The sequence below is a fragment of the Chiroxiphia lanceolata genome, chromosome 28 (genome assembly GCF_009829145.1).
Source record: "Chiroxiphia lanceolata isolate bChiLan1 chromosome 28, bChiLan1.pri, whole genome shotgun sequence".
NCBI lineage: Eukaryota > Metazoa > Chordata > Aves > Passeriformes > Pipridae > Chiroxiphia > Chiroxiphia lanceolata.
This window is the reverse complement of record NC_045664.1, coordinates 3,356,140-3,378,182: the sequence shown is the minus strand read 5'-3', so window position 1 is coordinate 3,378,182 and position 22,043 is coordinate 3,356,140. Positions and strand designations below refer to the sequence as shown.

The 22,043-nt window shown below is 61.1% G+C and overlaps 2 protein-coding genes across 4 annotated transcripts in view; both read right to left on the bottom strand.

The window, feature by feature from the left end:
* Positions 1–6,167, bottom strand: EGR3 (early growth response 3). 3 transcript variants are annotated; one of them, XR_004361044.1, is made up of 3 exons: positions 4,089–4,638; positions 1,042–3,016; positions 1–862 (listed from the first exon to the last, which is right to left on the bottom strand). XR_004361044.1 is itself a non-coding variant. In XM_032712540.1 (3 exons), exons 2-3 carry the CDS (start codon positions 4,240–4,242, stop codon positions 1,974–1,976), a joined length of 1,197 nt encoding a protein of 398 aa, XP_032568431.1. In that variant the 5' UTR covers positions 4,243–4,246; positions 6,079–6,167; the 3' UTR covers positions 1–1,973. The 3 variants fall into 3 exon arrangements, 2 of the variants coding, with proteins under 2 accessions (XP_032568431.1, XP_032568432.1); XM_032712540.1 differs by adding an exon at positions 6,079–6,167 and having other exon boundaries at positions 1–3,016; positions 4,089–4,246; XM_032712541.1 differs by lacking the exon at positions 4,089–4,638 and adding an exon at positions 3,837–3,879 and having other exon boundaries at positions 1–3,016.
* A 10,481-nt stretch (positions 6,168–16,648) lies between these two features.
* The window catches only part of PEBP4 (phosphatidylethanolamine binding protein 4), a 75,764-nt gene continuing 70,369 nt past the window's right edge, over positions 16,649–22,043 (bottom strand). The window contains exon 7 of the mRNA XM_032712761.1: positions 16,649–17,078. Within this exon, the coding sequence (XP_032568652.1) occupies positions 16,987–17,078 (92 nt within the window). The 3' untranslated portion in view covers positions 16,649–16,986. The remainder of the gene's footprint in view (positions 17,079–22,043) is intronic.

Below are 22,043 nucleotides of genomic sequence, written 5' to 3'. Positions count from 1 at the left end.
TTTTGATTGTCAGCAAACACAATATATTTACTGCATTAGCATTTGCTCACAGTGCAAATGGTACAACAATACATCAGTTCAATATTTCTGATTTTTTCCCTTAAAAATGCTGTATGCATTAACTATCATATTTGCATTACAACATGACAAATGAGCAAATGAAATGTGTGTGAAAATTGTCACCTTTTCACAATATCAAGCATAATTTTTTTTTTTAACCTTAGTATAAGGTACTATAAATCCAAGAAATAAAAACATCCACAAAATATATTACATCTGGTATGATTTTTTTTTTTCTCTAAGTACTCAACTTTATACAAAAGTCTTTCAAAAAATATCATTCCCTTAGGTTTGTGTGGTTAAACCTGATTGTGGTTTGTTTGTTTTTTTTGTTTTTGTTTTTTTTTTTTGTTCCTTTCAGTTCACATAAATTAGACTGCATTCTTCCTCTTCTCTTTATTTTTTGTACGTTTTTAATGTGTTTTTTTTGTAGTTTTTTTTTTTCACATGCAGACATCAAACCTGGATAGCACGACCTTTTGGCAACAAAGATTTTTTTTTCTTTTTAAGTCATTATTATTATTTTTGCTTAGTTTAGCTTAAATGTCTGAGCACAGTTTTATTAAAACAAAAGAAGAAAAAAATCAGAGCAGTCATGCAATGACATGCACATACCAGAAGGAGAAAGAAAAAAAAAGAAAAAAAAAATAAAATAGAGGACTAATTGATTTTTCTCCTCCATAGTTGGGTGGTTGTTTTAAAGTGACCAAATAAAATAAAATAAAAATATCTCACATTACAAAAAGTATTCAGCAAAATACTGGGGTGCTTTTTTTCTGCATTTCTGTAAAGAATTTCCCTTCTGCTGAAAAAAAAAATAAAATAAAAATAACATAAAAAGGAAAAGAAGAAAAAAAAAAAAATTAAAAATAAGAAAACAAACCCAAAAGCTGCTGCTGGGACAACACCCCCGAAGTTGGGGGGACCCGCAGAGCCGCCCCCCGCCCGCCAGCCCGGCTTGGGGGGGCCGAGCCCTCTTACCTCCACCACGGGGAGCCGGTGCTTGGGGGGCACGGGGGGGACACGGGCATGGGGGGGGCAACGGGGGCTCCAGGCCCGCTGAGGGATCGGCTCCTTCCATCCATCCGTCCGTCCATCCGTCCGTCCGTCCGCCCGTCCATCCCCACACGGATCCTGGAGTCCCCAGCCCTGGAGGAGCCGGGCGGGTCGGGACCAGGGAGGAGGTGGTGGTGGGGGGGAGGCCGATCCTGGAGCACTCAGCCCCCGGGGGGAGCGGGCGGCTCGGGACCGAGCCCTGGGATGTGGGTTAGCCGGGATTCCCGGGATCTGCCGCCCGGGCAGCCCGGAGCTGGGCCGGGAGGGTGCGGGCGGGATGTCCCCGGGAGGAGCAAGGTGCAGGTGGTGGGGTGCGGGAGAGCTGGAGCCGCCGGGAGAGCCGGGACTGGGCAATCCAGCCGGGATCCGGGAAGTTCAGGTAATCCAGGTGCGGGAGCAGGGATCCGGGAAGAGGGTGTGGGCAGCAGGGATCCGGGTGAGCCGGGTGTGGGCAGCCCGGCCCCGGGCAGTGCGGGTGTGAGCAGCCGGGATCCGGGAGCTGAGGGAGCAGGAGGCCGGGATCCAGGCAGTGCGGGCGGCCCGGCCCCGGGCGGTGCGGGTGGAAGCAGCCGGGATCTGGGAGGTGCGGGAGCAGGCAGCCGGGATCCAGGTGGTGCGGGCAGCCCCGGCGCGGGCAGCGCAAGTCCGGGCAGTCCGGGTGCGGGCAGTGCGGGTCCCGTCGATCCAAGTGCAGGCAGGATCCGGGTGCGGGCGGCCTGGACCCGCTCAATCCGGGCGCGGACCCGTCGCAGCACAACCCCGGGGTATCCTGAACACCGCGGGGGTTCCCCCCGGAGCGGCGCCGAGAGGGCAAGGGGAGGAGAAGGGGGTGCCACCGCGCCGCCCCCCACGGTCCCTCAAGCGCACGTGGTGACGGCGGGGGCGAGGGCGACGGGGGGCGAGGTGGTGGCGGCGGCGGCGGCGGGGGGCGCGGCGGGGGGCTGCCCGCCCGAGCCCTTCTCGGCCTTCTTCTCCTTCTGCTTGAGGTGGATCTTGGCGTGCCGCTTGCGCTCGTCGGAGCGGGCGAACTTGCGGCCGCAGAACTCGCAGGCGAAGGGCTTCTCGCCGGTGTGGGTGCGGATGTGGGTGGTGAGGTGGTCGCTGCGGCTGAAGCTCCGCATGCAGATGCGGCACTGGAAGGGCTTGTGGCCCGTGTGGATGCGGAGGTGGCGGGTGAGCTCGTCGGAGCGGGAGAAGCGGCGGTCGCAGCCCTCGGCGGGGCAGGCGTGGGGCCGCTCGTGGAGCGGCGTCTTGCTGGGCCGGTTGGGGTACTTGCGGGGTCGGATGGGCTTGAGGGTGAGGGGCGGCTGCGGCAGCCCCCCGAAACCCGGGTGGATCTGCTTGTCCTTGAAGGCCTTGATGGTCTCCAGCGGGGTGATGGGGGGCGGGTTGACGCGGATGGGGTCCAAGCTCTGGAAGGGTTTGTGCTCCGTGATGGTGCCCATGTCGTTGGGGTGGTGGTAGAGGTTATAGTCTGGGATCATGGGGAAGAGGTTGCTGTCCAAGGCGGGCTTGGCCGCCTGGTAATCCTGGGGGGAGTAGGTGAGGCCGGGGTTGCTCTGGGGGTCGTGGAAGGAGACGGGCTCTGGGTAGAGGTCACTGCAGGAGGAGTAGGGCGGCAGCGCGGGGTACATCTGGTCCACCTCGCCCTGCGGCGGCCCCATGCTGCCCGCCGAGCTCTGCGTGCTGGTGAGCGCGCCCGAGGACGGCGGCACCCCCAGGATGCCGGCGCTCATCAGGCTGATGATGTTGTCCTGGCACCAGTTGGAGGGCGAGTCGAAAGCGAATTTCCCCAGGTAGGTGACAGTCTTGTTGCCCGGGGCGGGTTGAAAAGTGCCCGAGTAGGAGGACAATTCCTGACCGGCCTTTTCGTTCGCTAAGCCAATGTCCATAACATTATCTGCAAAGTGCGAGAGAAGCGGGGCAGGGTGAGCCGGGTGGGCCCGAGAGGGGGAGCACCGGGGACGCACCGAGGGATGCTCTGGGGAGCCGGGAATGCGCCAGTTCCCCCTGGCCCCGCTCCCCTCTCTGCTTCCACCCCGCGTATGCGGCGCTGCCTGCCGGGGGTCCCGACGATGCGGGGCCGCCCCCGCCGCCCCCGCGGGGAGCTGCCCTGGGTGGGTGGATGGGGGGGGACACCCCACCGCCGCCCCGCCGGGGGAAGGAGGTACCTGCGGCTACAGGTAGGCTTCCTCCCCGTCCAGCCCCGGCAGCGCTGGGCACTCCGCGGAGCCGGGGCTGCGGCCGCCGACGCCGCCGTTACCGACTCGCCGCCTTCCCTGCGCCGAGCCCCGGCGAGGAGAAACACGGGGATGATGGAGGCAGGGGGGGTTTAGCCTGGCGGGGCTCCGCGTGGGAGCGGGGACACGCGGGGAGCGCCCGCCCCCGCCGCCCTCGGCGCTCACCTGTGCCCCCCAGGTCCTCCCTTCTCCTGTCCCCCCCCCTCCCCGCAGCTCCTTTTCCCCCTCAACCCCGCGCTCCGGGAAAGTCGTCGCCGCGTCCCGGGGAGCCCACGCTGCCGCCGCCGCCGCCGCTGCGGGGTGTGGGGGGGGGCGGCCGCCACGGCCCCACGCGCGTCCGCGGCGCCTCCGCACCCGCGCGGAGCCCGGCGAGGGCGGGCGGCCCCGCTGCGCGACACGGGGGTGCCCCCCGGCCTTTCCCCCCCGGCTTTTCCACCCGTGTCCTCCTCCCCCACGGAGCCCCGGCCGCCGTGCCCGTACCTGCGGCGGCGGCTCGGCGGCGGCAGCGCTCGGCGGAGCCCCTGCAGCGATCGCGCGGAGAACACGGCGAGGAAAAGGGGTGGGTGGGTGCGGGGGGGGGGACGCTCCCCAGCCCCAGCTCTTCCCTTCCCTCCGAGGCTCCATGACACCCTACCCACAGCATCCTCCTCCTCGCCCCACCGGCTTCCACACCCCCCCCCCTCGCTGCGCCGCTTCTCCCCATTTTCCTTCCCCCCCCCCCTCCCCTTTTACCTGCAGCCATCTGGTTGTAGTGAGCCACCGAGTCGCTGGTGCTGGAGAAGATATTCAAAGAGTTGGGGATCTCCTCTGGGTACAGATTGTCAGGCAATTGGTTCATCAAAGTGTTCATGGTCCCCGGCAGCTTCTCCAGTAGTTTGCCTGTCATAGCACTGGAGGAAAAGGCTGGTTCAACGTGGCTCCGAGCTCAGCTCCCGAGGAAACAACATCCGAGTGGCAAATCCGTGCGAGGGAAATCATGCAAGAAAAAAAGTTGGGGCGGGGGCGGCGGGGGGGAGGAGGAGGAGGAGGAGGCGTGGGGGGGCGGGGGGGCCGGGGGTGGCCGCGGAGGAGGGGGCGCGGGGGGGGCGCGGTCCTCCGTGGGGTCCCTTGGTGGTGTTTCCTCGAGGGGGAGGGGGGCGATCTGGCTGGCAGATGTGATTGTAGAAGCGGGGTTGGGGGGGGGGGGTGGGGGGGAGGATTTAACCCCTCCTCTCTCTCTCTCTCTCTCTGTCGCCGGCTCCCGGCCCCGCTCCCCCCCGCGCTCGGCCCCGCTCCGCTCGCCCGGTTCCTTCGCTGCCGCCCGACTGCTCCGCCGGGGACTCCGCGGGGCCTTTATGCGGGAGCGCTCCGTGACGTAGCTGCCCATATATGGACAGACAAAGCCGAGCCGAGGCCGAGACGTCACAATGGAAGCTCCGCACAATGGAACGTTTGGGGAGAGAGAGAGAGAGAGAGGGAGAGAGAAAGAGAGAGCAGGAAGCGGCGACCGGCGCGCGCGGGGACGGGGGGACAAGGGGACAGGGCAAAGGGGGCACCACCGGGGACCCCGCCACTGGGGCGAGGGGGACAGGGCGCCGGGCATCCTGCACCGGGAAAGGGGCATCCTGCACCGGGAAAGGGGTACCGGACACCGGGCATCACGCTCCGGGTACCGGGCGTCCTGCACCGGGAAAGGGGTACCGGGAACGGGGCGTCCTACACCGGGAAAGGGGTACCGGGAACAGGGCATCCTGCACCGGGAAAGGGGCACCGGGAACAGGGTACCGGGCATCCTACACCAAGCACCGGCCATCCCGCACCGGGCAAGGGGTACCGGGCACCGGGTATGGGGCATCTTGCACCGGAGAAGGGGTACCGAGCACCAGGCACCCTCCACAGGGCACCGGGCATCCCGCGCTAGGCATCGAGTCCCGGGTACCGGACGTGCATCAGGCATCCTGCACCGGGCATCCTGCACCAGGCATTCTGCGCTGGGCACTGGGCACCGGGCACCGAGAACCCTGCTAAGGGCACCGGGCATCTTGCACCGGATACCGGGCACGCTGCACCGGGCCGGGGGTCTCCGCCCCAGCACTGACACTCCCTCACCGAGAGATGCCAGACCCCCACGAAGGGCAGGTGGCGGCGGCTCCAGCCCCTCCCTGCCCGGATCATTCCCTCCGGGAAGGAGCGGGGGCGCGGGGACAGCCCGCCCCCGCCGTGCTTGACCCTGCGGCCGCCCCCGGGGCTGCTCAGAGCCAGGCTCTTACCGGGAGGGTTTTTTTTCCCCGACTGGAGACCAGGAGCGCGGGGGAACCGGTCACAAACCCCATCCCGCAACCCGGGACGGGAGAGAAACGGGATGGCAGCTGTGCGTGGAAAACCACAGCGCCAGGCAGTGGAGTTTGGTGGGAAGGAGAGGGTCAGCGGGGGGGCTGCAGAAGCCTCCATCTCCTCGCTGTGGTGGCAGTGGTGACAGAAGGGATGGCTCTGCCCCGAGCCGCCCCCTCCCCATGCCCCGACTCCCGTGGAGAGCAGCGCTTGGAATACTTTAAAAACAGGTAACACTTGTTGGTCGCCTGTGATTTTAACCTCACCTCCCCCCTTTAAAAGTTTGGCACTTCCAAGGCGTCAGTAATTAGGTGGTTTCGTGCTAAGTGTGCCAACTGATGCTATCTTTAAAACCCTCCGAGTTATATAGCAAATGTATGGAAAAATGCTGTGTTGCAATAGCTCCACTTACCCAATTCCTGCAGGGCCGGCTTTGCCATGGGAGTGAAATCCGGGCTACGGGAGGGCTGCGGCGGGAGGGGACCGGGCACTCGCTGCGGGAGAGTGGGACGGACACACCAGGGGGGCTGGGGAGGTGCTGCCAGGCCCGGGGTGTGTCGCTCCGCGGTGCCGGGGTGGGTGGGGGGATGCTGCGGAGCGCAGGGCGGGGGGAACGTGTACCAGGAGCGGGGGGCAGCGAGCCCTGACTTGGCTTGTTTGTGAGTGCAGGGGGAGGAGTGGCCTGTGTGCTCTATCAACTTCAGGGTCACCATTCACTTCAGGGCCCCCCACATCCACTTCAAGGCCCCCCGCATCCTCTTCAGGGCCCCTCGTTCCCTGCAGCCCCCCAGCCACTGCAGCCCCAACCACTGCAGCGGCGCCCATCCATTGACGAATAAAAAGCGTCCCCCCACCCTGGGCAGAACCCCCCTATCCTTGCAGATCCCCCCCACCCTGCTCAGAACCCCACCTTATCCTTGCAGAGCCCCCCACCCTGCTCAGAACGCCCCCTTATCCTTTCAGAGCCCCCCCATCCTGCACAGAAACCCCCCATCCTTGCGGAGTCCCCCCATCCTGTGCAGATCCCCCCACCACCCTTGCAGAGCCCTCTTATCCTTGCAGAACCCCCATATCCTTCGCAGAGCCCCCCACCCAGTACAGAACCCCCCCCCATCCCTGCAGAACCCGCGCAAAGCCCCCAGCTCTGCACAGACCCCCCCCACCCCTCCCGGAGCCTTGCACCCTTATCACCCCCATCCTTTGCAGGGCACTCTCCTTCTTTTACACCCCCTCTTTGTCACTCTCCCCCACACTTGCCCCCCTCCCGCCCCCCCCTTATAGCCTCAAGCCCCCCACCCTCCCCATCACCCGCCCCGCCCGTGGCCCGGCGCGGCCCGGGGGGAGCGCGGCGGCGGCGGCGGGCGAGGGGGGGGGGACCGGGGAGGGGGGAGAGCGGGGCGGCGGCGGGCGGGCGGCCGAGGGGAAGCGCCATACAAGGCCTGGATCCGGCCCCGCCTCCGCTCCCTTCTTTGGCCGCCGGTTCCGGCGCCCCCGGCGCTGCCGAGGTGCGGGGCGGGTGCGGGGCGCGGAGGGGGATGCGCCGCCCGCACCCACCCTGAGCGGCACCGCCGCGGCCCGCGGGGGTGAGGAGGGGATCCCGCCGACCCCCCTCTCGCTCCCCGAAGTGCGCCCAGCGCTTTTCTCCATCGCCGCGTTCCCGCGGCGGGAGCGCGCCCGCAGCCGCCGCGCTGGGGATGCTGCGGGTCCGGCTCCCGCGGCCGCGCAGCCCCACGAGGGTCAGAGCGGAGACACCCCCCCCCCCAAAAAAAAAAACAGAACCACCCCTCCTCGACCGTCAGGGGTGTCAGGCATCACCATCACCACCCCGTTCCTCCAGGTTTGTAGTGGAGGGGTGTGGGTTTGCTCGGCACCGACGGGCGAGGGTCTCGTGGGGAATTCCTGCTCCGGAGCAAGCAGGGACTGGCCCAGCTTCTCGCCCTGCTCTGGAAAACCCAACATCCCCACGAGTGCCAGCCCCACACTTGGCTCACCCCGACCCGGGTGGGCGTCTGCCCCCCACGGGTGACGGTGCCACGGCAGCGTGAAGTCACATCTGTCCCCCCCTTCCCGACACGAGTGGCACCTGCTTCCCGCTGGGAATGCAACTGTTCCCTGCCAAATCGGGGTGACTGGGGCTGTGGGTGCAGCGATAACACCCCACACCCTCACGGCAGGGTTTAAGCTGGGTTTAAAGCTCCCGAGTCACGAGGTCCCGCCGTTAAACCCGGCCGGGGAGAGCGGGACAGCTCAGTTACTAACAGCGGTTTGATGGGGAACGGCCCGAAGCCAAAATAAACCAAGGCAGCCTTAGACTGGCACGAAAACGGCCACATGGGGGTTGGACTGGCTCAGCTTAATGGGTCTGAGCATCCCGAGCAGAGTTCTTTACCCAAAGGAAGGGGAGAGAAAAGAGAGAGACTCACCTGGGATGCTCTGGATGGTTTTAAATTACAGCTCGGGCTGGATGGAGTCTGCAGCTGAGAGGTTTCACTTATTTTCATCATCCCACACACCTGCCTCGCGTGAGCCCCATCCCCATCCGGCTGTTTGAGTGACTGTCATTGCTGGCATCTGTGATTCCACGGGGTTTCATGCACGTGGATCTCCTCTTCAGCTCCACTCAGGTGGGACCCCACCTGCAGAGCTGCCTCCAGCTCTGGGGTCCAGCATCAGAAGGATGTGGAATGGCTGGAATGAGTCCAGAGGAGGCCACGGAGATGCTCCGAGGGCTGGAGCCCCTCTGCCCTGGAGCCAGGCTGGGAGAGCTGGGGGGGGTTCACCTGGAGAAGGGAAGGATCCAGGGAGACCTGAGAGCCCCTTGCAGGGCCTAAAGGGGCTCCAGGAGAGCTGGGGAGGGACTGGGGACAAGGCATGGAGGGACAGGATACAGGGAATGGCTTCCCACTGCCAGAGAGAGGGTTAGATGGGATACTGGGAAGGAATCCTTGGCTGTGAGGGTGGGGAGGCCCTGGCACAGGTTGCCCAGAGAAGCTGTGGCTGCCCCTGGATCCCTGGAAGTGTCCAAGGCCAGGTTGGACGGGGCTTGGAGCAACCTGGGCTAGTGGAAGGTGTCCCTGCCCATGGCAGGGGGTGGAACTGGATGAGTTTTAAGCTCCCTTCCCACCCAAAGCATTCCAGGGCTCTATGAAATGCTGGCATCCCCTCCTCAGTGCCAATTCCAAGTCTCCCACACCACGCATTGCCCCTGTACCCCCTCACCTCAGCTCTCCTCCACAGCCTGTGCAGAGGTTGTGACAAGCCCTGACACTGTTTAGTGCTGTCCCACCTGGTTCAATCCCCGTGACACCCACTCAAGTTTTGGCAGCTTCCCCTCAGCGAGGAACTGAGAGCCCCCAGCTCCCCCTGCTCCCACCCCAGTCCTGCCTTTGGGGCTGTGGGATGCTGAGAGCAGCCCTGTGCCCTTCCCTGTGCCAACACCCTGCTGGTGCCCCGTGGAGCTGCCACTGTGTCCCTGCGGGTGCTGTCAGCTGACGGGTGACTTCTCACCGCTCTCAGTCTTGTGACCGGGCCCTGATTCATGTGCCCTGAGCCCTCCAGAGACCACCGGGGCTTCGAAAAGGGGAACTCCTCAGGGTTTTTCACCTAGTTAACGGCGGGGGAAATGCACTTACGGGGGGGGGGAGCGTTAGCCTGGGTTTCGTGCCTCGTGGTGAGGCAGATGGGATTGCTCGTCCTCTAAACCTTGCTGGTGGGCTTGAGATGGGAGCTGAGCTTGGACAGAGCCTTGGAGGCTGAGAGTCATCACGGGGTGCTCATCACTGCTTCTTTCAGTGTCTCTGGAAAGCTCTGCTGTGGTTTTCAGGCTTTTAGGACTCACTGGTGGTGTCTCCGCTCCACAAAGAGAGAGGTGGATCACCGGTGATGATGATGATGATGATGATAATGACGACCATCATTGTCACCTCATCCTGGATTACAAAGGATGCTCAGACGCGAAGCCTGAGGCACAAATTTACCAGGCCACGGAGACTTTCCTCCCCAGGCCCTTGGATTCGCTGTAGATGTGGATCTGGGGCTGGTAAGGTCACAGAGTCGTAAACAGAGTGTGGCTGGTGGGGACCTGAAAGGTCACCTGCCTCCCACCCCCGGGGACGATTGTGCCAGGGCCATGCGTGTGGGCGGCCGCCTGGATGGTCGACGGCACAAACCCTTCTCGAGCAGCTCGAAGAAGGGAAAAAATACACCCCGAGCCACCCAAACCACAGGTGGGTGTCTCAGGGGTATCTGATGAAGCCGCCGTGGTTTCTCAGGGCTGGGAGTGTTTTGTTTGCGAGTGCTGAGGTGGGATGCGGCACTCCGGGGGGGGGGGGGGCAATTCCCTCTGGCAAACAACAGCTGCCCAGATGTGGCTGCGCCTGCAGCAATTTATTCTCTGGGCCTCCCGTGGCCTGGGTGTGAGAGATGCTCAGCACCGGCGGGGATGGGGCTCAGGGTAATCCGTAATTTCTGGAGGAGGAGAAACTTTCTCCGCTGCTGTTGGGCGTGGGAAATCCTCATTTCGGGCCAAACTCTGCCTGAGAGAACTCCAGCCAGGAGAAACTGCAGCAGCCTTCCTGATCCTGGACCAACACCCTCCCGGCACAGGCTGCGTCCTTGCACAGCGCCGGCTCCCTCCTCACCTGGGTTTTCCTGATTTGCCTGTGAAAACTCCACACCCTCCTCCTCCGGAAATATTCAGAAACGCTCGCACTGAAATATGCATGGAAAAGGAGACGTGCGTGTCCCTCCTGGAAAAGGAGGTGTGCATGTCCCTCCTGTCCCTCCTGGAAAAGGAGACGTGCATGTCCCTCCTCCTGCAGGGGGTGGAGGGACCCACGGGCAGAACTTGCTGCCCTGGGTGACCCTGGGTCGGTCCCAAAGGACGGATCCCCACAAGCCAAACCCCAGGGAGGCTGGTGGGGGAAATCAAGGGAGCACCGTGGGTGGCTGTGGGAAGCCCTTTCCTGCCTCAGTGTCCCCCGTGGCAAGAGGGGGATCAGCCCTGCCCTCACCCTGCGCAGCAGCAGGGTGAAAAGCTTGGGATGGGCAGGAAAAGCCCTTTGGAGCAGAGAGCAGCTGCAAACCCATCCTGCTGATCCTGGGGCACCCCACGCCCCAGGAAAGTGGGTGCAGGGTTGGTCCCTGAAGGGGACAGCACTGGGAGATGGCTGGAGGCCTGGGAAGCACTTGCAGGAGCACCCAGAGTGCTGCAAAGGGAAGCTTTGCCTGCACCCCACGGTCCCCACACCTCTGCCATCCCTTTCCTGGCATCACCCCAAAGAGCATCCCACAGCTTCCCACTGCTCCCAGGGCCTGGGGTCAGGGGGTGACTCCAGGCTGTGGCAGCAAGGGGCACGTTGCTGTATTCACCAGCAAGCTGGGAACCTCTGGGTCATCCGAGTCCGGGACAGGTCTCTTTTTCCAAGCCCAGAGGTCTTTCCTGTTATTATCCAGCCGGGGAACAATAGCAGTGGTGGCTGGCGCAGTGTGACCTGGAGATAAGGAGACAGTGTGATTAGCAGGAAAACTAAATAGTAGGGCCAGGAGTGAAAGTGGTCCCGAGGGAACAGCTCCGCTGGGAATGATGGGGTTCCAGCCAGGGATCGGGCATGGAGCAGGCTGAGAAACCAGGGATGGTTTTATGGGACCAGCAGGAACCTCGGCTTGGTGGCCCCGAGTGACCCCAGCGAGGGGTTTGCAGAGAGGTGCCACGAAGGCTTTTTTTAATGTGAAACCAAGAAAGAGAAGAGGAAACGGACTCTTGCGTGTCAGCCCTGAGAGCTGTGCCACGATCACCCCACTCCAGAGACGTTCCCTAACGGAGGAGGGGAGCAAAGGAGGGCGGAACTCCCCGGATCCGCTGCATCCCACGGGAAAAGGGCTCAGTTTTGTGTGAGCACGGCTCAGTTTTGTGTGAGCATGGCTCAGAGGCCGCAGAGCTGGAGCAGGGGTGAATCCAGCACTGGGGTATCCATGCCATGACCCCGTGTGAGGGACAGACGCCCTCCCAGCCGGTGAAATCCAGAGGCTGCGTGCCTGGGAACGCGCTGCTCCCGAGGGCTGCGCTTCAACCACCGCAGAAACTGGTGGGAGGCCAAAAAGCCAGGGATCTGTGAGCCATTGAAACCGGCCCGGGGGGAATTAGCCACTTCCTAGCAATGAGGAAATGTGAGGTTGGCTGAGGACCCGCGGGGCTGCGGGCAGGGAACGGCAGCGAGAGCTGCCGACAAGTGAGGACAAGCCGGGCCGAGTCCGTGAGTCCGTCCGTCCTCAGCCCTGGTGGCTGCAGGGGTGGCTGGCAGAGCCATCCAGCACCTTCCACCACGCCTCGGGATGCAAACCCCCGGGAGGCATCCGCCTCATCCTGCAGGAGCTGGGATAAAAATAAACAGGGCAGCGCAGGCACGGCAGCTTCTGGGCAGGAGCAAAGCTGGTGGGCTGGGACCACCATATCAAAAACTCCCTGTTCTTCTGTTCTACCGAGGGCTGCTTTGGGGCAAAACCACATCTGAAGGTGCTCGTGCTCCTGGCGGAGTGGGAGAGGCTGGGAGCTTCCCACTGGCTGTGGACAAACCCAGCCCAAACCGACTCGGGGAGCAGCTGAAAGAGGAAACAAAACCTGGGCAGAGTTTCTCCCTGCTGAGCATCCCTTGAATGCTCGTCCCGGGATGTCTGGCAGGTCTCTGGGTACAGCCAGGCAGCTGCTTTCCCTCAGGAACACTCGGAATTTGCATCCCAGGATGCTGCAAGAGCCTGGCTGAATGGTCCAGCCCCAGTGAGCAGGATGGGGGGCCAGGACCCCCAAACCAAGCAAGCTTTGGCAGGGCCCCCAGACAGCCCCACAAAGCTCCTCTGATATTATACAGCATTTTGGAGGCCCAATAATAATTTATTACCACTAATTAACGAAGGCATCGCTCCAGGACTGGCCCACGTGCCCCTGGCTGCCTGCTGGTCCCCTCTGGGTGCTGGCATGGACACAGAGGTGGGGACAGGTCCTCGCCTCGCCCGCCTTCCCTATTACTTCAGGAGCCCTAAATTCCTGCCCCAGCCCAGGAGCCTCTCCCAGGGCCCGCCTGGCTGCCCATCCATGGATCAGCAGGGAGGCAGCTGCTGCATCCCGTGGCTCCCAGTGTGGGCACCCACCACCACCAGCCCACCCATGGCACCGGGGACCCCCGGGCTGGGGGCTCTGCGTGTCCACGGCACGGGGATGAGGGATGGGAGCAAAGCACCGGGAGTTGGAGCATCCAAAAGTCACCCCCCCCGTGGCTGACACACGGAGGGCAGGGTCCCTTTGCACCCCACGGGGATGCTGGTGCTGGAAAATCTCCCACGCTGGCTCCCCAAACGGGCAGCCTTGTTTATCCCCCGCCTTGTGCCGCCGCGTCCCCACCGGCACATGGGGATTATCCATCCTGACCTATTTCCCGGGGGGTGCAGCAGGGCTTAATTCAGTGGATGCTTTGAGGAGTGCAGAGATCTGCAGATAGAGCCACTCCGAGGTGCGAGATATCATTAATTAATTCACGGGTTGATATAGTTATGCGCTTAGATCATCATCAGCTGATCCTGCTAATCCCTTCTTGAGCAAGTCCCCGTGTGAGGGGGAGCTGCTGCCTGGCACTGCTGAGCTCCTCGGAGCTGGATCGTCCCTGTGTCATCCCCACATGGCACTGAATCACTGGGGGTGCAAGGGGTGTCCCCCGGACCCTGCTCCTTAACACCCCCCCTGCTCCCAAATCTGCATTTTCCCCCCAGAGGGGAGATGCCTCCTGCTCTCCAACAGGGGATGAGACCCAGGGCTGCCTCCCCTCGAGCCAGGGGCTGAGACTTTCTCTCAGCAGAGTAATTGTTTCAGTGATTATTAAAAATAGGTAATTGTTACCCTGCTGATTTAGGGATTGTGTTTAGCACAAGCTTCTTCTGGCCTCCAGCCCAGTTTTGGGAAGAAACATCCCCCCCCTGTGTGCTCTGCTGGGCGCTGCCACAGCTCACCAGGAACATTCAATTTTCACAAGTTCACTATTAATTTTTCAACCTCCGGGTCCTCCTCTTCCTCAGTGATCCCATGGAGTGGGTGGGTTTGCTTTGGGAAAGGGCTGGAAGCGCCCACGCCCACCTCATATCACCCTGGGGCAGCAAAGGGGAGTTGTGTCCACCCCACAGCCACACGGGGCTCAGCTCAGCTCACAGAATCCCTGGGGCTGTGTGTTTCCACGGGCCTGTGGCCTTTGAATCCCGTTGGGCTCTGCGAGGCTGGTGAATCCATGCTGGAATTCCCGGGATACGCCGGCTGACCCCGAGCACACCTGAGCTCACCCCGCCGTGTTTTCTCCCAGCTCCTTCACACGAAAAAGTCAAAATAAAAAAAAAAAAAAAGCCACGGCAGTGGAAATTCGAGGTAACAAATACAAATAAAACTTCCTCTGGAGGCTAAAAATGACACACGTAGACAGAGAAAAAAAACTTCTCCGGGTGACAATAACAGAGCGCGGAGCTATTTCAGTGCTGGGCTGTTCCATTGCAGCGCTGGGGTTGTGGCTGCTCAAAACCAGCCACTTCCCCAGGGACGTGACGTGTTTCCTTTCCATCACAAACTGATTTAGAAGCAAAACTTTCTACATTTAGGCAGCGAGAGGCTCAGCTTCTCTTTTCTCTCTCTCGCAATCGATGGTGAGCGAATGGAAGGAGAGAGAAAGGGGGTGGGACCAGCACCAAGTGACTGTACGTGGCTTCCTCCTTTTTGCTTTAATTTTTTTTCCCTTTCGTTCTTTCTAAATTACCAAAAAGCGAACCAGAAAACCACAATTAATATTTTCCACGCCGTGAGGGCCCCGCGTGCATCCCGGTGAGGGGCTGTGGCTCGGGGCTGGCTGGAGCTCCTGCCACACTCGGTGTTTGCAGCCCTGTGTGGGCCCCGGTGTCTGACACAAGGCCACTGGCACCTCATCCTGTGTCCCAGCAGGAATTGTCCCACCACAATTCCTGCAGCCACCTGGGCAGATTCCTGATCCACACTTTCCCCATCCCTGTCCCTATTTCTGTCTCCACCCCTGTCCTGTCTCCCTCTCCATCTCCATCATATCCCTCTCCATCCCCATTCCATCTCCATCCTCATCCCAATTGCATCCTCATCCCATCCCCATCTCCATTTCCATTCCTCATCCCCATCCTCATCCCTATTTGTGTTTTTCCATCCCCATATTCACCCCATCTCCATTTCCATTCCTCATCCTCATCCCCATTTGCGTTTTTCCATCCCCATCTTCACCCCCATCCCCATCTCCATCCTCATCCCTATCCCTGCTCTCCATCCCCATCCCTATCTCATTCCCATTCCCCTCTCCCTTTCCATATCCATCCCCCTTCCCGTTCTCCATGCTCATCCTCATTCCCATTCCTGTTCTTCATCCCACCTTCACCTGTCTCATCTCCATGTCCATGTCCATGTCCATGTCCATGTCCATGTCCATCCCCATTCCCATTCTCCATCTCCATCTTCATCCCCATTCCCATTCCCATTCTCCATCCCCATCCTCACTCCCACCCCTGTTCCCCATCCCATTCCCATTCCCATCAGGGTCACACAGGGCAGTGCATCAGTCCGGGCTCTGGCACCCAGCGATCCCAATCCTGGCTCATCCCCTCACCTCCAGCTAAACCCAGGAGCAACAGTGCTAATTTCCTAGAAGGATAAACATCCCATCAGCTTTTCCCTGCCGTTCCACCAAAAATAACCCCCCTGGCCACGCGGAATTACAGGCGGGGAGGAAAGGCCGCCGGGAGTTTGGCTGCAGGATGTCAACAGAGCGTGACCTCTCATTTACACCAGTCCCTCTCACCAGACGGGCCAATTACACCCTCCTGCGAGGGCAAGGAGAGGGAAAGAGCGGGAGCAATCCAACTTTAGCAGACTTCCATGACACGGCGCCGTGTCACTTCCTCCCTGCTAATCTTAGCGCCGGCGGCCGCGGGCTTGCTGTTTTTTTCCCTGGCTTGTGGTGTTACCCAGCTTCCTTTTTTTGTTGCTTGCCTTCCCCCCGGGTCCTGCAGCTTCACCCAGTGTGTGCCCACAGGGCGAGCTGGGCCCCTGCTCCTGTATCTCTCTTGGATGTACCCATGACCCCGATCTTTCCCGGGAATGTGGGGCTGTCCTGATCCAGCCCCTGGGGAGGCAAACAGCTGTATCCTGCTGGAGGGGAAGTCCCAGCCACATTTAACCCCCCCACGAAGGAGTGAAATCCACTCTCACTGCTGGGGAGCCAGGGAAGGTGACCAGCAGATGCATTTTTCAGGAACAGCTTGCCCTGGGATAAACCCAGGGACTGATGCAGCAACAACGGCATCGCCGCCCCCTCGGAGGGATCCCCGACCTCCCTGAGAGTCATTCCCTTGTGCCTCAGTTTTCCCTGCCTGCAAAATGTCCCCTTGTCCTGGGGTCTTGCTCCCCACGGTTTTTCCAAGTGGAATATTATTCCTGGCCACAGGCAGGACAGAGTCAGCTCTGTCACAGCAGAGACACCGGGACATGCTTCAAGGAGGACTTGCAGGCGGGTGAATCGGAGCCTCAGAGAAAACTGAGTCTTAGATGAAAGCCTAATTAAGGAGCTAATTAAAGGGGAGGTCCGGCTAAGTGGCCAGTAGGCAGAGCTCTGCTGATTTATGCCTTTAATTTGGGTTTTGCTTTCCAAGAGGAGCGGGCTGAGGGCAAAGGCAGGGCAGGGATGGAGTCAGGCCGGGGCAGTGCCCGGTTCCCACACTGTGTGGTGCCGCTGAGGGACCCCTGGCTGGGCACCACCATCCCACTCCCACTCCTGGGTGACGCTGGGAACGCCTGGGATCACCTACATGAGGGTTTTGATGGCAGTCCCCTGCCCCCATCACTCACAGGGTGTCTCAACTCTGGCAGTGGCTGCAGACACCAGAACAACCCGATCCGTCCAGTGCTTGCTGCCAGCAAGGAGCCCGTGAATCCCCCCTGTGCTCCATCCATATTTTATTCGGGAAACTGCAAGCATTCAAACTCAAGGTCCCCAAAGTGCAGGCGGGACATGCTGGGGGTAAGGTCTGGAAAACGGGATGAGGGGAGGAGGAGAGGTGATGCCATCCTTCCAGGGATAGCCAGGGTGAGCTGGGACACCGCTCAGGGTGGGAAAGAGAACTCGGGTTTGGGAGTGGAGGGGAGGGGGTTGGTGCTGTGGGTCTGGGTGGGGAGCAGGGTGGGTGCATCCTTGGTGGGTCCTGGGGTCCCCTCGGCTCCGGGCGGAGGTGGTTCTGCGGTGTGAGGACGTGCGGGGGAAGGACGCGCTGGCCGGAGCTAATCCTCGTAGTATTTGGTGAGGAACTGGGTCTTGGCCAGAGGGTGACCCAGCCCGAAGTCCTCCACGAAGCCCTTCAGGTCCCAGGAACCTGGGGAGAGAGGGGAAGGGGGTGAGCGGGGCTGGAGGATGGGGATGTTCCAGAGCCAGCTCCAGGCTGGGTTCTAACACCCTGTGTGGCTGCTGCTCTGCCCACACCACATCCTGCAACCCCGGGAGGCACCAGGGACAGCAGGGAGCTCAGGGGGCACATGGGGCTGGTTCCTCTCCTGCCTCCCCAGCCTTTGGAGCAGACCTTTCTGTGGTTTCCTACGAGCCCATCCCAGGGGTGGCTGGGCTGGAAATCCCCTGAGAGCACGTGGGGGTGATGCAGGAGATCCCCCATCCCCCTCGCTCACATGCACTGATCTGCTGCTCCACAAACTGCAGGTTCTTCATCCCTGACCCTCCTCCTCTGCTCTGACCTGAGGCTGCTGGAGCTCTGGGGGCAGCCCATGGCTGGATCCAGCTGTGGTGTTTCCCAGGGAGGTGGCAGGGAAACCCTCCCCGGGACAGGAGGGATTCCCTTGTACCCTGTGGGGTACAGAAATCCCCCTGCACCCTGCCAGGGTTTGACACCCAGCGTGGGTCTGGCTGGTGGCTGCCAGAGCATCCTGCTCCCCACCAGAGGGGCTTTCCCAGGGACTCAAACAGCTCACACTGTCACCACTGCCCCTCCTTGTGGGACACTGGATGGGACACTGCCACGGTGTCACAGGGTGGGGAAAGGGGCCCATTGTTTATCTGAAAGCTGTCCTCTCCTCTTCCTGGCTGCTCTTTAATGTCACACCACAGCCTGGCAGCCCTTTATCTGCCGTCACATCTCAGCCCCAACTGGAGCAAAGCGTCCTCTTTGCTCTTGCAAAAGTGCTGAGCAAAACCTGAGCTGCTTCATCACCTGCATGAGGGGGGGGGGGTGGCTCAGGGTGCTGGTGGAGCTCCCACCTGCTCCCCATCTCGGGTTCAGAGCTCCAAGAAGCTCTGGAAATGCTCCTGGTGATGGCACTGCACCCTGCAACCTCCTGGAGCTGCAGCAGGCCGTGGCTGGGATGCTCCAGTGCCCAGGAAGGAGGTCATGGGATGCTCAGGACAGACCCTGCATCCCACACTCCAGCTGGGAGAGGTGTTGGAATGCATCAGGCTGCTGCTGGAGTCCCCACATCATCACTGCCACCCTCAGAGTGCCCAAACCAAGCCGAGAGCAAGGACAGTCCTGACGTCCCGCACCGGTGTCACCCCCAGCCGGGACACGCAGCCACAAACATCTCCATCCCCAAATTCCAGCCCTGGCAGGAGGGGAGGATGCTCACTTCAGAGTCTCAATCCACCCCCTGCTCAGCGCCAGGGGTCCCAGCGAGTGTGGCACCAGGGAAAGGGGTCTCCGGGGGGGACGCTCCCGCTGCGCCCGCAGCCTTTGCCGGGTGCCTTTCATCCCGTGGCTTTCAAAGCACTTGGAAAACCCCGGGGGAGAGCAGCCCGTGCCCCCTGGGACCAGGGTGAGAGCGAGACGTGGCACCCCCCGACTCCCCGGGGGGGCTGGAGCTGTCACTGATGTTCGGGGAGCCCCGGGAGAGGCGCGGGATGAAAGGAGCCGGGGGAGGCAGAGCCGCCGTGGGGCTGCAGGCGCCGGCCCCGGCTCTCGCCCCGCGCGTGGGGCCGGGGTTTTTCCTGACCTACTTTCCTGCCTGCCATGGCACTGGCTGTGCCCGGCCCTCCGGGGTAGGGAAAGCCCCGGGGCAGCAAAGGGGATGATGCACCGGGAGGATACCGGGTCTGGGGGTCTGGATGCCCCCGCACTCCGAATCCAACCCCTTTGGGTGCATCCCTGAAGCGGGTGCCCCATCCTGGCGTGACCACCGGGGTGACATCCCTGGGCCAGCCATCCCAAATCACACCAGCTGGCTCCCAGGGCCGGGGACTGTGAGTCACCGGGATCATGAAGCTGGGAATGGAGCAGGATAGGGGGTGGTGGCAGCCAGGGAGCCGAGGTCGCGGTGCCACTGTCCCCTCTCCCTGCCACAACAATAGGGTGTTTCATCCGCGGCTTGGTCCGTTTTCAAGCTCGTTTCCCAAGAATTATATCATCACACTCTGCCCTTATCTGAGGAAGAGGAGTGCCCGCTGACACCCACACGTGCCTGGCCGCCTGATCCCGGAGTGCCAGCTGGGGAAACTGAGGCACGAGGCACCCTCGGGGCTTGGGGAGCTCGGGATCCCTCTGACACCGCGGCTTTCACAGCCCCCTGCCTCCCCCCAGACTCCTGTCCCCTCCTCCCCCGGCTGTAATTTATCAGCCTCATCAGTGGGAATGTTCTCCTGATGGGAGCCCTGATGCTTCTCTGCCAAGATTGATGATGTCCCAGGGAGGTGGGCGGGAGGCCAGCGGTCGCTCTGGTCACCATTAAGTGACACCCCGGGGCTCCGGCCGGGACCAGGAGCTCCCCCCGCAGCCCTTCACTGCCTCCCATCCCAGCTGCAGCCTTTCCCTCCCCGCTGGGGCCCAGTCCAACCCGATTTTCCAGCTGGGTGGATGGGATTGGAGGCGCACAAGGTCGGCTCATGAGTCAATGCTGCGGCCTCGATCCCGAGCCGGGGATGGAGAAGGGATGGAGGAGCCACGGGGAGAGCAGCTGGTTGGGCTCATCCCGGTGCCTGGTCCCCAAAGGGGGCTCTTTGCTTCCCTGAGGGAAAATTTCCGTGAGGATAAAGTCTATTCCCAGTTCTAAAATATCTTTCCAGGGCAGGAGGAGGTTTGGGGATGCTGGAACATCTCTCCATGCTCTCCAGAGCTGGTGGGTATCCAGTACCAGGACAGGGTGGGAGCAGAGGGAGGTACTCGGGTACCAGTAGGTGCAATTAAGCCTCCAGGTTTTGTGCTAATTAAAGCTGCCCTCGGTGAAAGCAGTGAAGGGACTTTAATTCCATGACACCACAGCCAGGGTCTGCTGGGGGTGCCCAAATTCCCCCCCAGCCGAGGGATTTTCCCGTGGCTCAGCGCGGCTCCTGCCGCCGGATCGAGAGCTCACGGCAGTGCCACCACCTCGGGGATGCCACGGGTGGCTCTGACATTTCACACACCACAAACTCTTATCTTGCATCTCCCCAAAAATACAACCGCGGCCTGTGACACTCCTGGCTGGGAGGGAAGTGGGGAGAGCGGGAGGAACAGCGGCAGGGACACCCCAAACATCCCCCCAGCGGGGACAGAGCTGGTGCTTGGGGACAGTTCAGTGGCCAAAAAAGTGGAGTGAATCAGACTCCAGGGGAGAAACTGAGGCTCTGAGGGAGTTATTTGCCCGAGGTCACTCAGAGCTGGCTGGTGCCAGCGTCGATCAGAAACGCTCACGGAGAGAAGGATCAGGGTGGTTTTCTTTTTCCTGATGAAACAAGTTTTTTGCTCAAGAGCCACCCTGGAGAAACTCCTCGGCCGTAAACAACCGATTTCCCCATCACAGGAGGGACGTGAGCGGGTGCTGCAGCCCTTCCAGCTCCACCACTGCCGACCCGGGTGCCCTTGGGCACAGGACCCGACTTGTGCCCACTGGTGCCACCCCATCAGGGACACCCCCACGGCAGGGTGGGCACCAGAGCCACCCTGGAACTGTCCTGGCTCCCTGTGAGCTGCTGGCGTGGCAAAGCCGGGCGGTGGGGAGGAGAAGCACGGATTTATTTTCCACGCTCGCCGTCACCCCTCGCCTTTTAAATTCCCAGGGATCTTTTCCAGGAGCAGGGACAGGCGACAGTGGGCAGGTCCTGGTTTAGTGCCCTCTTCTGGAGGCTCCGGCCGAGCTCCTGTCATCCCGCCTGGCACATGTCACCTCCCCCGCCTTGGCCACGCTTGGCCCGGGACCTTTCCTGCCTTGGCCTCCAAAAAACACACCCCGGGCCAGGAGGGAGTTTTTCTGGGAGCTGAGCGGTGTGAGAGATGCTCTGGAGGGCTCAGCTCTGCCAGGGGATGAGCTGCCAGAGGGATGGATGCGTGGCACAGGGATGCATCTGCAGGTTGGGAGGGTCCAGCACCGCTCCCTGCACCACCAGGAGCTCCGCTCAGGACATCTCCCTGCCCAGGGTTGCCCCCGCCCTTGGCGAGAGGGAGATGTCGCTGCCACCAGATGTGGAACAAAATAAAAGCAAAAAAAAAAAAGGGGCTGGTTTAAGGCCAAATAAGATGGGAAGTTCTGCTGCAAACTGTGCCTGCAGCAGCATCACCAGGAGAACCTGCCTGGTTTGTACAGGAGAGGAGCAAGGCAAAGCCATGGAGGAGCCGGCTGGTTTCTTATCCGTGATCCATTGGGATTGGGGTCACCTCCTCCTTGTTCCTACAAACTGCCAAAGGCATTTGTTCCTCTGCCCTGTGCTCTGCCTTCACACCACAGGGCTCAGCCACGCGGGGCTGGATGGATCCACTGGTGTTCATCCCACTGCCTCGGGGATGGATTTCTTTAAAACCCCTGAGACCAAGAACTCATCCTTTGGCTGTTTTTAGGGCTCATTCCCTGGGAATAAAAACAACGGGCTGCCAGTGGTTCAGTCCAGCAGCACCCACTGGACAGGGCAAGGACGTGATGTAGCAGCAAAACAGTTAAAAACAACCTTCAACCCACTCCTGAAACAGCAGCCCCTGCCAGACCCCCGCAGCTGCCTGACAAGGGATGATCAGAACATCCACTGGGTCTTTCCCAGGAAGCTTGGGAAGAGCTGGAAAACTCAGGCATGGGATGGAGACAGCCCAGGGTGGGGAGTGCCCGGTCTCCCCACACCTCCTCGGGAACTGGGGGATGTGGGGGGGTTTCCACAGGGTGGCTGAACTCTTTGGGCATCTGGAATTTTGGGGGTTAGAGCCACATGTCCTGCTAATAAGAGGATTTATCTGGAAAACGCTCCTTGGTGGGTGTGTCAGTGTCCTTTCCCATCCCCGGGATGCTGCGAGGGGGATAAAGGGACAGCAGGGACAGCAGGGACAGCAGGGATAGCAGGGATAGCAGGGACAGCAGGGATAGCAGGGATAGCAGGGATA

Excerpts from the sequence above, each read along its gene's own strand:
- EGR3 (XM_032712540.1), bottom strand. The coding sequence starts at position 4,242 with ATGACAGGCAAACTACTGGAGAAGCTGCCGGGGACCATGAACACTTTG. Across the intron at positions 3,017-4,088 it reads CTACAACCAGATGGCTGCAG|ATAATGTTATGGACATTGGC; the intron begins GTAAAAGGGGAG and ends CGCACTTTGCAG.